Source organism: Schistocerca piceifrons, chromosome 2 (genome assembly GCF_021461385.2).
Source record: "Schistocerca piceifrons isolate TAMUIC-IGC-003096 chromosome 2, iqSchPice1.1, whole genome shotgun sequence".
NCBI classification, from domain to species: Eukaryota; Metazoa; Arthropoda; class Insecta; order Orthoptera; family Acrididae; genus Schistocerca; species Schistocerca piceifrons.
In genome coordinates this window covers 768,195,278-768,208,223 of record NC_060139.1, presented here as the reverse complement: position 1 = coordinate 768,208,223, position 12,946 = coordinate 768,195,278, and the positions used below count along the sequence as shown (strand labels likewise).

General features: G+C 43.5%; 1 protein-coding gene and 2 non-coding genes across 3 annotated transcripts in view; 2 read left to right on the top strand and 1 right to left on the bottom strand.

Moving 5' to 3' along the window:
• The window catches only part of LOC124775839 (ubiquitin-conjugating enzyme E2Q-like protein 1), a 641,480-nt gene extending 638,012 nt beyond the window's left edge, over positions 1 to 3,468 (top strand). The window contains exon 8 of the mRNA XM_047250674.1: positions 3,340 to 3,468. Within this exon, the coding sequence (XP_047106630.1) occupies positions 3,340 to 3,468 (129 nt within the window). The remainder of the gene's footprint in view (positions 1 to 3,339) is intronic.
• Positions 3,469 to 9,556: 6,088 nt separating this feature from the next.
• On the bottom strand, positions 9,557 to 9,631 carry Trnaw-cca. Its single transcript has one exon. It is a non-coding gene; the product is annotated as a tRNA-Trp (tRNA).
• A 123-nt stretch (positions 9,632 to 9,754) lies between these two features.
• Trnaw-cca lies at positions 9,755 to 9,829 on the top strand. Its single transcript has one exon. It is a non-coding gene; the product is annotated as a tRNA-Trp (tRNA).
• The last annotated feature ends 3,117 nt before the right edge of the window (positions 9,830 to 12,946 follow it).

The window sequence follows — 12,946 nt, the reverse complement described above, 5'->3', positions numbered from 1 at the left end:
GGCAATCTGGAATTGCCATATTTCGAAATGCTTATAGCCACATGATTGACAGATGAATGCTAGGTTAAAAGGTAGAGTGAAAAGAAAGATTCAGCCATGATTGGACCCCACAACCTATCGGTTTCCTCCCACTCACATTACAGCTAGACTACCAGACAAGATGTGAATTGATGAAATCTTCTCGGGTTTCCATCCGAGTAGCTGCGTCGAAAATCCGCGACGTTTCTATGAGTGTAATTCTCATCATCTTATGGTGAAGATGTGCAATCAATCATAATACAGACACTTCGACAGAAGATGATGAGAATGACACTCATCGAATCGTCGCGGATCTTCGACGCATCTACCTGGATGGAAACCCGAGAAGATTTAATCAGCAGTATACACCGGGAAAGCCTATATTCACATAAGATGTGAATTAGATCCCTCCTTCTGTGTCCTCGAGCCACTGCTGCTCTCTCGTGCAATGGCAACTGTTCACTAGGTGGCAAGGGCATCGGTTTCACAACTTAACTTCAATCAATCGTAATACAGACAATTTGTAATAAACATTTATAAATTATATAACAAAATCTTCTTCTTGAATCAGTGTATCTGGATCAAAACCTCTACAGCAGTTTCTGAGATTAGTTAGCATATACAGACGAACGTGAGCAAACAAGAGATCGTGGAAGATCTTCTAAAATCGGCTGCTCTTCACCAACACTTTCTCTTTGAGTAGATGGACACCTGATGACTTTAGATGGCAGTATATCTCCATTTCTTCTATGAGGTCCTTGAAAATGCCTTTCTCAGCCTTGTGCAATAACTTGACATTCAACGTCAGAGAGGTGAGGGTGTGTCCAATTTCAATCAGGTGGGGAGTGAAGTTGGACCTCTCAACTATATCCCACCTACCCATAGTTACATGTTCACTAAACCTGATCTCAAGCCTTCTACCTGTCTGTTCCGTGTAACAGGTGTCACAGTCTGGACATTCAAGTCTGCACACACCTGATTCGTAGTGTACACACTCCTGGAAATGGAAAAAAGAACACATTGACACCGGTGTGTCAGACCCACCATACTTGCTCCGGACACTGCGAGAGGGCTGTACAAGCAATGATCACACGCACGGCACAGCGGACACACCAGGAACCGCGGTGTTGGCCGTCGAATGGCGCTAGCTGCGCAGCATTTGTGCACCGCCGCCGTCAGTGTCAGCCAGTTTGCCGTGGCATACGGAGCTCCATCGCAGTCTTTAACACTGGTAGCATGCCGCGACATCGTGGACGTGAACCGTATGTGCAGTTGACGGACTTTGAGCGAGGGCGTATAGTGGGCATGCGGGAGGCCGGGTGGACGTACCGCCGAATTGCTCAACACGTGGGGCGTGAGGTCTCCACAGTACATCGATGTTGTCGCCAGTGGTCGGCGGAAGGTGCACGTGCCCGTCGACCTGGGACCGGACCGCAGCGACGCACGGATGCACGCCAAGACCGTAGGATCCTACGCAGTGCCGTAGGGGACCGCACCGCCACTTCCCAGCAAATTAGGGACACTGTTGCTCCTGGGGTATCGGCGAGGACCATTCGCAACCGTCTCCATGAAGCTGGGCTACGGTCCCGCACACCGTTTGGCCGTCTTCCGCTCACGCCCCAACATCGTGCAGCCCGCCTCCAGTGGTGTCGCGACAGGCGTGAATGGAGGGACGAATGGAGACGTGTCGTCTTCAGCGATGAGAGTCGCTTCTGCCTTGGTGCCAATGATGGTCGTATGCGTGTTTGGCGCCGTGCAGGTGAGCGCCACAATCAGGACTGCATACGACCGAGGCACACAGGGCCAACACCCGGCATCATGGTGTGGGGAGCGATCTCCTACACTGGCCGTACACCACTGGTGATCGTCGAGGGGACACTGAATAGTGCACGGTACATCCAAACCGTCATCGAACCCATCGTTCTACCATTCCTAGACCGGCAAGGGAACTTGCTGTTCCAACAGGACAATGCACGCCCGCTTGTATCCCGTGCCACTCAACGTGCTCTAGAAGGTGTAAGTCAACTACCCTGGCCAGCAAGATCTCCGGATCCGTCCCCCATTGAGCATGTTTGGGACTGGATGAAGCGTCGTCTCACGCGGTCTGCACGTCCAGCACGAACGCTGGTCCAACTGAGGCGCCAGGTGGAAATGGCATGGCAAGCCGTTCCACAGGACTACATCCAGCATCTCTACGATCGTCTCCATGGGAGAATAGCAGCCTGCATTGCTGCGAAAGGTGGATATACACTGTACTAGTGCCGACATTGTGCATGCTCTGTTGCCTGTGTCTATGTGCCTGTGGTTCTGTCAGTGTGATCATGTGATGTATCTGACCCCAGGAATGTGTCAATAAAGTTTCCCCTTCCTGGGACAATGAATTCACGGTGTTCTTATTTCAATTTCCAGGAGTGTATTTCTTTTATCAACCCCATCAGCCAAAATACGCACAAGGTTGTTTGTAGTTGAGAAGGAAATCTTTTTTGTTTACTTTTTGAAAACCGATGCCATTTTTGTACTAAATGTGCCACAGTATGGCGAGCAAACGTATTTGTTACCTTCATTTTCCATCTTGTTGCTGTCTATAATTTCTCTTAGATTTTGTGACAGTTTTCACAATATTTTTGTAAATTTTATCTACGTAAGGGGGCAGGGGTAGTTGTTCGCCCTGGAAATGTGTTGGATAGAGCCTCACTTTTTTTCATGTTCAGCTGGAGAGAGTAGGGGCTTAAGAAGACGGTTAATAGAAAAATAAAATAGGCGTTCTTATGCTGATCTGGGTGACCTGAGTGGTAGTAGTAGCATTTATCGCCGAGTACAACAGTTCCATTTGGTATCACCTTTGAATCTGCTGCTCTGAGCTTAGGAAGTCATCTAACACACATGTGCGAGATGTTTAACGATGCGATAGAATTGGCCAACAAATAACAGTCTCATTTGGAAAACTCAATTATGTAAATTTAATCACAGCTTCACAACTTGAATTACAAAATAAAAACCACAAGCGATAAACAAATCCATAGCAACTGGAGTATCAACGGGCGAAACGAAAGCTTATCTGGGTAACCAGCTGTATCTCTGTAACAAATAAAAACTGGATACACGTTGTATGGAATGTTTTGCTAATTAGTATAGAGATCAACACCAAAACATTTGCTATTCCTTCCGAAATATCCTGTATTTTACTGACCGATTATTAGGAAGAATCCTAAACAAAACTAACTACTTCAGCAATTAATTTACGTATTTGTAGGTTTTGTGAATCGTTCAGCCATTGTCACGTCGATTGAGCGTTAAAGTGACGGCGTCTTGTGTCGGCAGGGGCGCATCGCCAGGAAGCACAAGGGCAGCAAGGACTTCAGCCGGCGCTCGGCCGAGGAGTCGTTCCGCAGCCTGGTGAAGACGCACGACAAGTACGGCTGGGTGACGCCGCCGCTCGCCGACGGCTAGCTGCCAGCACGTGACAGGTGCGTGTGTCGGCGCCGCTCCACGCTGCGCGGCGAGGCGTAGCGAGCTCCTGCTCACGGCTGCGCACTCTGAGATAAGCCGAGCCTATAGCCGGCCAGTGGCTACGCGCTGAGAGTTACCGTGCGGCAACGACGACGTGTTTTCCATTCAGTAATACAAGAAAACAAGAAGCAGTAAAATAAATTTACATCTACTAGTGATCGATTTCATGTAACTTTTTTGTTCATACAATGTTTTGTTCATGCAGACTGCTGACTGAGCACCACAGCCTCCGTAAGTTTAAAGAACGTCCGTCATCACTTACACCCGGGTGGTAGTTTAAACCAATAACACCAAGCCATTCCCGATTCTTTAAAGAATCGCTTTCCCGTGTATCGAACGAGTCGCTATTTCACGAATTATTTAATTTGTTAAGAATTTGACGGTAAACATGCAATATACTGGGTAATCAAAAAGTCAGTATAAATTTGAAAAATGAATAAATCACGGAATAATGTAGATAGAGAGGTACAAATTGACACACATGCTTGGAATGACATGGGGTTTTATTAGAACCAAAAAAATACAAAAGTTCAAAAAATTTCCGACAGATGGCGCTTCATCTGATCAGAATAGCAATAACTAGCATAACAAAGTAAGACAAAGCAAAGATGCTGTTCTTTACAGGAAATGCTCAATATGTCCACCATCATTCCTCAACAACAGCTGTAGTCGAGGAATAATGTTGTGAACAGCACTGTAAAGCATGTCCGGAGTTATTGTGAGGCATCGGCGTCGGATGTTGTCTTTGAGCATCCGTAGAGATAACGGTTGATCACGATACACTTGCGACTTCAGGTAAACCCAAAGCCAATAATCGCACGGACTGAGGTCTGGGAACCTGGGAGGCCAAGCATGACGAAAGTGCCGGCTGAGCACACGATCATCACCAAACGACGCGCGCAAGAGACCTTTCACGCGTCTAGCAATATGGGGTGGTTCTAATAAAACCCCATGTAATTGCAAGCATGTGTGTCAATTTTTACCTCTCTATCTATATTATTCCGTGGTTTATTAAGTTTTCAAATTTATACTGACTTTTTGAACACCCGGTATGTATAGTTCAAGACGCGAAACCCAAATTATATTGGTTTTATTACTTTATAATTAGTCACCCGGAGGCTAACGAAAGAGTTTCGAAAAGATTTGAAATTACGTGTACACTTTATTGAAGTTTCAAAGTGCTCTCATTCTCAAATACTGGACGAACGCCAGGAGTTACAACTGCCACAAAATATACACATATTTTTACGTTTAATACTTGCGTTATTGTCTTAAACCTTTAAACTCTTGACGAGTAGATTAAGAGAGTATTTTGAATTTTAAATTTGGTCAATATATATATGAAATACTAATAATGAAATTTGTGTTGGCCCTGTAAGCCGTTAGACTGTCAACCGGCAACTGGTTCCGTGCACCATGAACCATTACGGTCGTTTAGTAATGTAAATTAATGCTTTATTAAGCACTAATAACGAATTTCGAGCGATTTAATTAACACAATTGGACCAGAAGTTTGTGGCTATTTCAAGTGTGGACCTTCTCTCTGCTTTAGCCAACGATTATACGAGTATTAGCCTGAGATGGGAATTTTACTGTGTTGTACGTCACTCCATCCACTTTTGTCTAGTGATTAGTCAGCCACATATATCTGAGACAGCATTTTCATTACTTTTTTTCAATGGCGACTAAAAATGTACATATGGCCAACACCTACTGCATATACTCTTGTCTCATCCTACAAATAAGGTTCGTAACTCACTGTGAACTATCAGACAAACACCCACGCACACTTATCTCTCCGTTTTTCCACCACGTCGCTCACTAATTTCAGATTACAGTTATCTGTTGTCTCGCATTTCTGCCACTTCGCATCGTCAGTAACATGTAGTTGAGGGGCGGGGTTTTTCACAAAAGCCACAAAAGTTGACAGTTTAGCTTGGCTGCACTGTTCACATAAATTTGAAAAAACTTAAAAATGCAATTCATACATATTATACAACCAAGAACGCCCGACCCACTTTCACCCCTTGCTCCGCTGTCCGCCCACGCACCGCTACCTTTGTTTGCCAACGCACTGCACACTCCTGCATCGTCCAGTGCCACAAAACTATTCGTGCATGCTCTCGACTTAGTGGGAGTGGCGTGTATGAAGGACGCTTACAGATTTAACGGGATATGTGTAGGAGGACGTAATGTGTTCGTCAACTTTTCTAGGAACGTACGCTCTCTGAATTTTAGCAGCAAACACCTCTCTTGCAACGTCTACCACTATTGTTTGCTGTGCATCTCCGTGGCGCTTTTGCGCTTACAAAGTGAACCTGTGACAAAACCCGCTACTCTTCTTTTGATTATCTCCACTTCCTCTACCCACACTTTCTGGTATGGATCCCGGACTGACGAGCAATATTAAAGTAAGCGTGATTTGTACATACTTTTCTCGAAGTCCCATCCATTGACGACCGTGCTATGCATAACGACTCATGACATGTGATTTGTTATAAACATCTGAGGATGGTACGACCACATCCATTTGTGCACTTGAGAACGAGCACAAGCTCAAAACTAGCTAGTATTGATTAATAAAATACCATTTAAACTAACTGCTTGGTGGAAATTATGTCGTTCTTTATAACTACACTAACTATTTCAAATACCAGAAGTTTCAAATGGAACAGTAAAGAAACAATACTTTCGACAGCGAAGAAGTTGTTCACAGAAAAAAATACAGCAAAAAGAAAATTTATCTACCTGCACAGAGATGACGTATGTACATTGTGCAATAACGTAAGTCAAATATCAGCACGATTTACGAATAGTCTTGTTGATACAGCTTCTTACAGCAGTCACGCCGTACGGAGTTTGTCAAATGAATCAAAAAGTATATCGTGCCTTACCAATAAATTCCTTGGATGGCTTATCGACAACGAAAATCCATCCGAAATTTATAATGTTTACGAGGTGGCGGTTCCTACATGTTCAATAATTAAGAACTGTTCTGTTAGACTGAAAGTTTTGTTGCACATGAACAGTCTGGAGACTATCCAAAAACTGTAGTTATAGATGAAAGCGTGACGCTTCATTCTTTCCCGGCGGATACGTTCAACATATGGCTATCGGGTGTACCACCAGATCATATTCTATGTAGCCGGCCACGGCGGCCGAGCGGTTCTAGGCGCTTCAGCCCGGAACCGCGCGACTGCTACGGTCGCAGGTTCGAATCCTGCCTCGGGCATGGATGTGTGTGATGTCTTTAGGTTAGTTATGTTTAAGTAGTTCTAAGTTCTAGGGGACTGATGACCCCAGATTTTAAGTCCCATAGTGCTCAGAGCCATTTGAACCATATTCTGTGTAGCCCACTGTATTTGATCTAGGCAACTGCTACTAGGCAGCAGCGACGGGCACTCACAATATCATAACGTCAAGCAATTGCCTCGATAAAATGTTGTGGAACCCACAAAACGTGTTCCGGCGACACTTCAGTGAGCTATGTATTGAACAGATGAAGGTGTCGAGACAGTGTGTGATATGATTTTGGAAGACCAAGTACCGAAGGGGTCTCTAGAGAATTTGGAAAATGAAAAAAAAAGAAAAAAAGAAACTGCACGGGTAAGTTTACCGTTAACTTCCCTTGAAATAAAAACTCTTATATGTGCGATTCTATTTTTTATGTATTTTCCAAATTGTGCGTATTGGTTCGGAAAACTAAAGTTACAGTGAAAATTCCGATGATATCACTCTTTCTCTCTCTCTGCTCAGTTACTCAGTCTCTTTTGCTCTGCCATTTCTCCTTCCTCCATCTCTCTGTCTCTCTCTCTCTCTCTCTCTCTCTCTCTATCTCTCTCTCTCTCTCCTGCCTCTGTCCTATATACCACACTGTCCATATTTTTACGTTTAATCTATAATTCAAAGTTGTACGTACGTATAGCTATAACATCTGCTTCAAGGCAACACCTGTGGACGGCTGTCTTAAGAAACTCTACTTTGCAGAACTGTTTTTGTCGCGCCGCCACGGCTGGCTCTGCGCTATTGCCTGAGAGACGAATTTTTTTCTCAAACATAGGAATTTTTTATCAGCAAATATCTTGGTAATCGGTTTAACCAAATTAGGAATACTATTTGTATGTTTCCTTTACACATTAAGAGTTTGAGTCAGGCAAATTGTGTGTATAAATGGTTATTAATGGGTGAATGGTTCTGAAAAGTGATTTGCAAACGGAAATTGGGGAAGTTAGTTAATGTGGAACTCTGCAATCTACTGCATGTTTTGTGTACCACAAAATTTTGCTGGGTCGCCATCTTCTTCACTTAGCAAAGGTTCAGCCCCGAGTGATGAGAGCACTTTCTCCCCATAATGAACTTCCGCCAGGTACCAGGAAGACACCGGAGGGCTTCTTTCCGCCGCTAACTTGTCGAATGATTACCGAAACGCTACAAATACTTTTGTCTTGACTGAGAAAGCTACGTTGGCTACAGTGTTCCTACCACAGCAGACAGCCAGATGCTGTACTGCTACCATGCACAATAAAAATTCTATGTACACACTCATTCACTCATTCAAACGGAGGATAAAGAGAGGCAGGAAATTTGGAAGCACAAAATGTAGGCAATATACATAGGGCAAGGTGCTTACTGGAAAAACTTGTGTGATTCTCTATCACTGATTGGGGACACACACAAAATACAAAACTAAATTACAAATTACTGGGCATGACCAACCGAAATATAAGTTAAATAATATGAAAAGAATCTAACAAAGGCGTTTCAATGCACAATTTTCAAAATGCATAAAAATAGAATTGCACAGATAAATGTATCGTTTAACTTATCTTGAAATAAAAATAATTGAATTAAGCTATCCAACTTGCAAGCTAATCACAAATCATTAGGTGTTCCATATCGAAAACGACATTGCTGAAACAGTCCTCAAGTAGCATGTGGCACTTCATTCTTGTTCTTATTCACTCGAAGCAATTTAAGCAAAAATATTACATCCCCACCAAGCCACTATCCGCTACACTGGACAAGTCATTCATTTTTAACAAACACTTTATTGATAAAATTCTCTCGGACTTCCAGCCATGTCAAGAGGTTTAAATCACACAAGCTTTCGCCCGAGTGCTCCTCAGCCATTATCAAGTTGTGACCGTCGGTGATTGCTGCTGCCACCCTTATATAGCCGCCCTGCCTTTAGTGACGTCATTGTCCTCACCCCAGCTCCTTAAATGGTACTTTCTTAGTTGCGCACCTGCCACGCTCACTTCAACCTTCTGATAGCCGAGTTCCGAGTCGTACTTACCTGCAGGCCGCCGTCTTTAAAGAGATTTTTGTCACGAATGTTTTTTAATCTCGATCGCCTCTTTTGTGACGTTATCCCACAAATTATTAGTCAATGTAATAACAGATGTCTCGTCGAATGCAATATGGTGTCCGTTTTCTAGGGCACGTTCTACTACTGCCAGTTTCTCAGGTTACTATAGGCAAAAAATTCTCTCCTGTACCACTCGGCGGCATTCAGTAGTACGTACAGTCTGTCCAACGAAAAATTGCCCACACCCATATGGTATTTTATGTGCTCCTGGTGTTCTGAAGCCTACAACGTCTTTCACAGGCCATATTAGTCATTGAATTTTTGCTGGAGCCCTGCCGAGTGAGTCGATTTTATGCCTCTTTAGGAGCCGGGTAATCTTTCCCGTCACTGAGCCACAGAAAGGCAAAAACGCAAGCTTCTTCGTGGTCTCCTTACGGGCCTTCTGCTTACGTTTCTTCGGCAAGACGGTTTGAGAAATCTGGTGGTTGTGTAGCTGGTTCAGTGCTCAAGTTCCGTCGGAAGGTTTTCATCGTCTGAAACGGTTTCCTCTCGATGCACTAAGATCTTCAGAACGTTGCGAAGTGTGTTGATAACTGACAGCATGCAGACATCAGTCCGTGTGGACTGGTTTCCGGTGAACACTGTGGATGAGACACCCATTTGCTTTACACCTGAAGAGGACGGCAAGATTAATGAAACTTCCTGGCATATTAAAACTGTGTGCCGGACCGAGACTCGAACTCGGGACCTTTGCCTTTGGCGGGCAAGTGCTCTACCAACTGAGCTACCCAAGCACGACTCACGCCCCGTCCTCACAGCTTCACTTCTGCCAGGTTCACAGAAGAGCTTCTGTTAAGTTTGAAAGGTAGGAGACGAGGTACTGGCAGAAGTAAAGCTGTGAGGACGGGGCGTGAGTCGTGCTTGGGTAGCTCAGTTGGTAGAGCACTTGCCCGCCAAAGGCAAAGGTCCCGAGTTCGAGTCTCGGTCCGGCACACAGTTTTAATCTGCCAGGAAGTTTCATATCAGCGCACACTCCGCTGCAGAGTGAAAATCTCATTCTGGCAATGCCAGGATGGTTCATTTGAAAAAGGCAGTCCTGTTTCCTTGATGTATCTTGTACGATCCAAGCATTTCTTCTGTCTCTAACGAGATCGTTGTCAATAGGCAGTTGTACCTTATTGGTGCGCTACGTATTCGAAGTAAGCGAAGTCGGTCAGAGATGATAGTTACCCAGTGGGCGTCATCATTACTCGCTGCGTTTGCATCAGGTTTCTACGAACTATCATAGGACACTTCGTACAGCAGACAAGACTGCTTTAAACCGATTAATATTAGTTAATTTACTTTATCACATGCTAACAACTTTGTTCCGGGCTATACATTCAAAATGAGTTTTCATAATGTTCATTACAAGATGTACATGATGACAATTATTGAACTATATTAAATAAAATCGTAATAAGTTCTGAACGGTTTGCGTTAGGACGTTCAAACTGCACAGTTGCCCGCGGGGGGATGATGGGAATTAGTATGCGCATGATGGTTTGGTTTAGCAGCGAAGCCCACTTTCATTTGGGTGGGTTCGTCAATGAGCACAATTCGCGCATTTGGGGGACTGGGAATCCGCATTTGGAGATCGGGAAGTCTCTTCATCCTCAGCGGGTGACTGTGGTATGCAGTGTCCAGTCACAGAATAATCGGTGCGATATCCCTTGATGACACAATGACTATCGTACGATACATGAAGGTTTTGGAAGATGATTTCATCCTCATTATCCAAAATGACCCTAATTTCGACAGTATGTGGTTCATTGCAAGACGAAGCTCGACCCCATCGAATCAGGAGAGTGTTTGATGTCCTGGAGTAGCACTCTTGGGACACGATTTCAGTTCTGCGGTACCCAGAGGCCATTGACATGGGCCTCGATTGGCCGCCACATTCTCCAGATCCGAAAACATGCGACTCCTTTTTGTTGGGCTATATTAAAGACATAGTGCACAGAAATAACCATCTAAGAATTGCTGCGCCGAAAACAGCCATTCAGGAGGTCATCGACAGCATCGATGTACCGACACTTCAGCGTGTCACTCAGAATTTCTCTATTCGCCTACGCTACTTCATCTCCAATGTTGGCAGCCATATCGAACACGTCATAACCTAAATCCGAATATCTGTAGTGACGTTTACGTGTTGAATAAAATGTGTGCACGCCGTAGTTTATAACTAATTTACTTTTTTCATATAGTTCAATAACTGTCACCCTGTGTCATTGCTGTTTGAATCAATTAATTCTGAGGTCATTTACAGTCATTGTGGGAAGGTCCGTACGTGTCTGTAGCTTTTATGATAGGAATGTTTATGTTAGTAGTACGCCGTTACGGATTTACAACACCAATTTCAAGGCCTACATAGACTTTTTTGAGCGGCACAGCTGCTTCCGTTCTTGGATATGAGTGTGCAGCAATAAGTTGGTGTTAAACAGTGCTCATCGAAATAACGCAAATTTCAATTGTACTCTGAATTCTTTCATGCTTAATTTATCGTGAAATATTTTGTTTTCGCTAATTAAAACGAGAAAAAAGAGGAAAAGTTTACGACTGAACAAAATTGTAAAAAACAAGCTGCTATAACACACACGTTTACCTTTATAAATAGTTGTATGTGCTGTATTGCAAAACATGGAAGTGAATATGGTGCGGCAGGAAAGCAGCAGTGTCATCATACTGTGAAGCATAAACGAGGTAAAGGAACTATCTACTTTTGACCTTCAACTAGTGGGTAATTTAATATCATTTTAAAATAGTCAGTTTTACAGAGAGTGTAATAAAAATACGGCTGACACTCGTTCTAATGTCGTATATTTCGGTTTAGCTACAGTAGCAAAAGCTCACAGATCCCTTCGTCGTTATGCGGTTGGTAGTAGGGAAGGCGAATGCTCGACTACGTTTTATTGGGAGTATTTTTAGAAAATAAGCTCATCTGTAAAGGAGACGGCGTGTGGAACGCTACTGCCACTCTTTCTTGAGAACTGCTCAAGTGCTTAGGTCCTGCGCCAGGTCGTAATTAAAGGACATCGAAGAACTTGAGAGGCGTGTTGCTAGATTTGTTACCGGTAGGTTCGATCGGAGATTCTTCGTAAACTCATGTAGGATTCTCTGGAGAAAACAACCGCTCTCTCTGCGAGGTACTATTGGTTAAATTTAGAGAACCGGCATTCGAGCCCAACTGCAGGACGGTTCCACTGCCAACAACTTACATTTCGCGTAAGTACCGCGAAGATAAGAGAAATTATCTCGTGCAGAGGTTCTTTTTGGGAATGGAACAAAAAGAAAATGACTAGTAATGGCATTAGTACCCTCCGGCATGGACCGTACTGTGACTTGCGGAGTATGTACGTAGATGTAGATTGGTGTTCGGTTTTTAGGTCGCCACCAGCATTATAGAGAAGGCAGCACATTAAAATAACACAGCCGGTAAATCATCCGGCGGCCGTTACGGTGAATTAATAGAAAAATATGCCTCTGCTATGATTAGATAGGCACTGGAGAGAAACTGCACTCCCCAGTTTATATATTACGTAGCATAATGTCGGAAGAACTGAGATTTTGTTCTGTTGGTGTAAAGCAATATTTCAGTAACAAGCGAAAAAGTTTTTACGTTCTCTGTCTACAAAAAACACAATACTGATTTTTCATAACGAAAGAAAGAAACGTCGTTTTTGTGGGAGAATAGCATCGACTCTACATGTAAACGGACATTTATAATGTCTACTAAAACACCTATCAATTAAGTATTGAAGTAAATAAAATAAACAGCGGCAGAGCAAACAACAACTGCTATCAGTTTTGATTTATAAGTGTATGAGAGTATTCACATGACTGAGAAACTGAATCCGAACATTCAGATTTAATGATGCTGAAGATTTTGGTAAGGCTTTTCTGTAGAATTAAGGGGACTTCAGGCAATGGTGTCATTTGAAATTAAGTACGAGAGGAGAAATAATTTTATAAAAAACAAAAAAGTTCCGTGGGTCACTGATATTTAGAAACTCTGATCTCTTTTATTCTGCTTTTTTGATTTAATACAAATCTCCTCGTCACTCGAGAAGT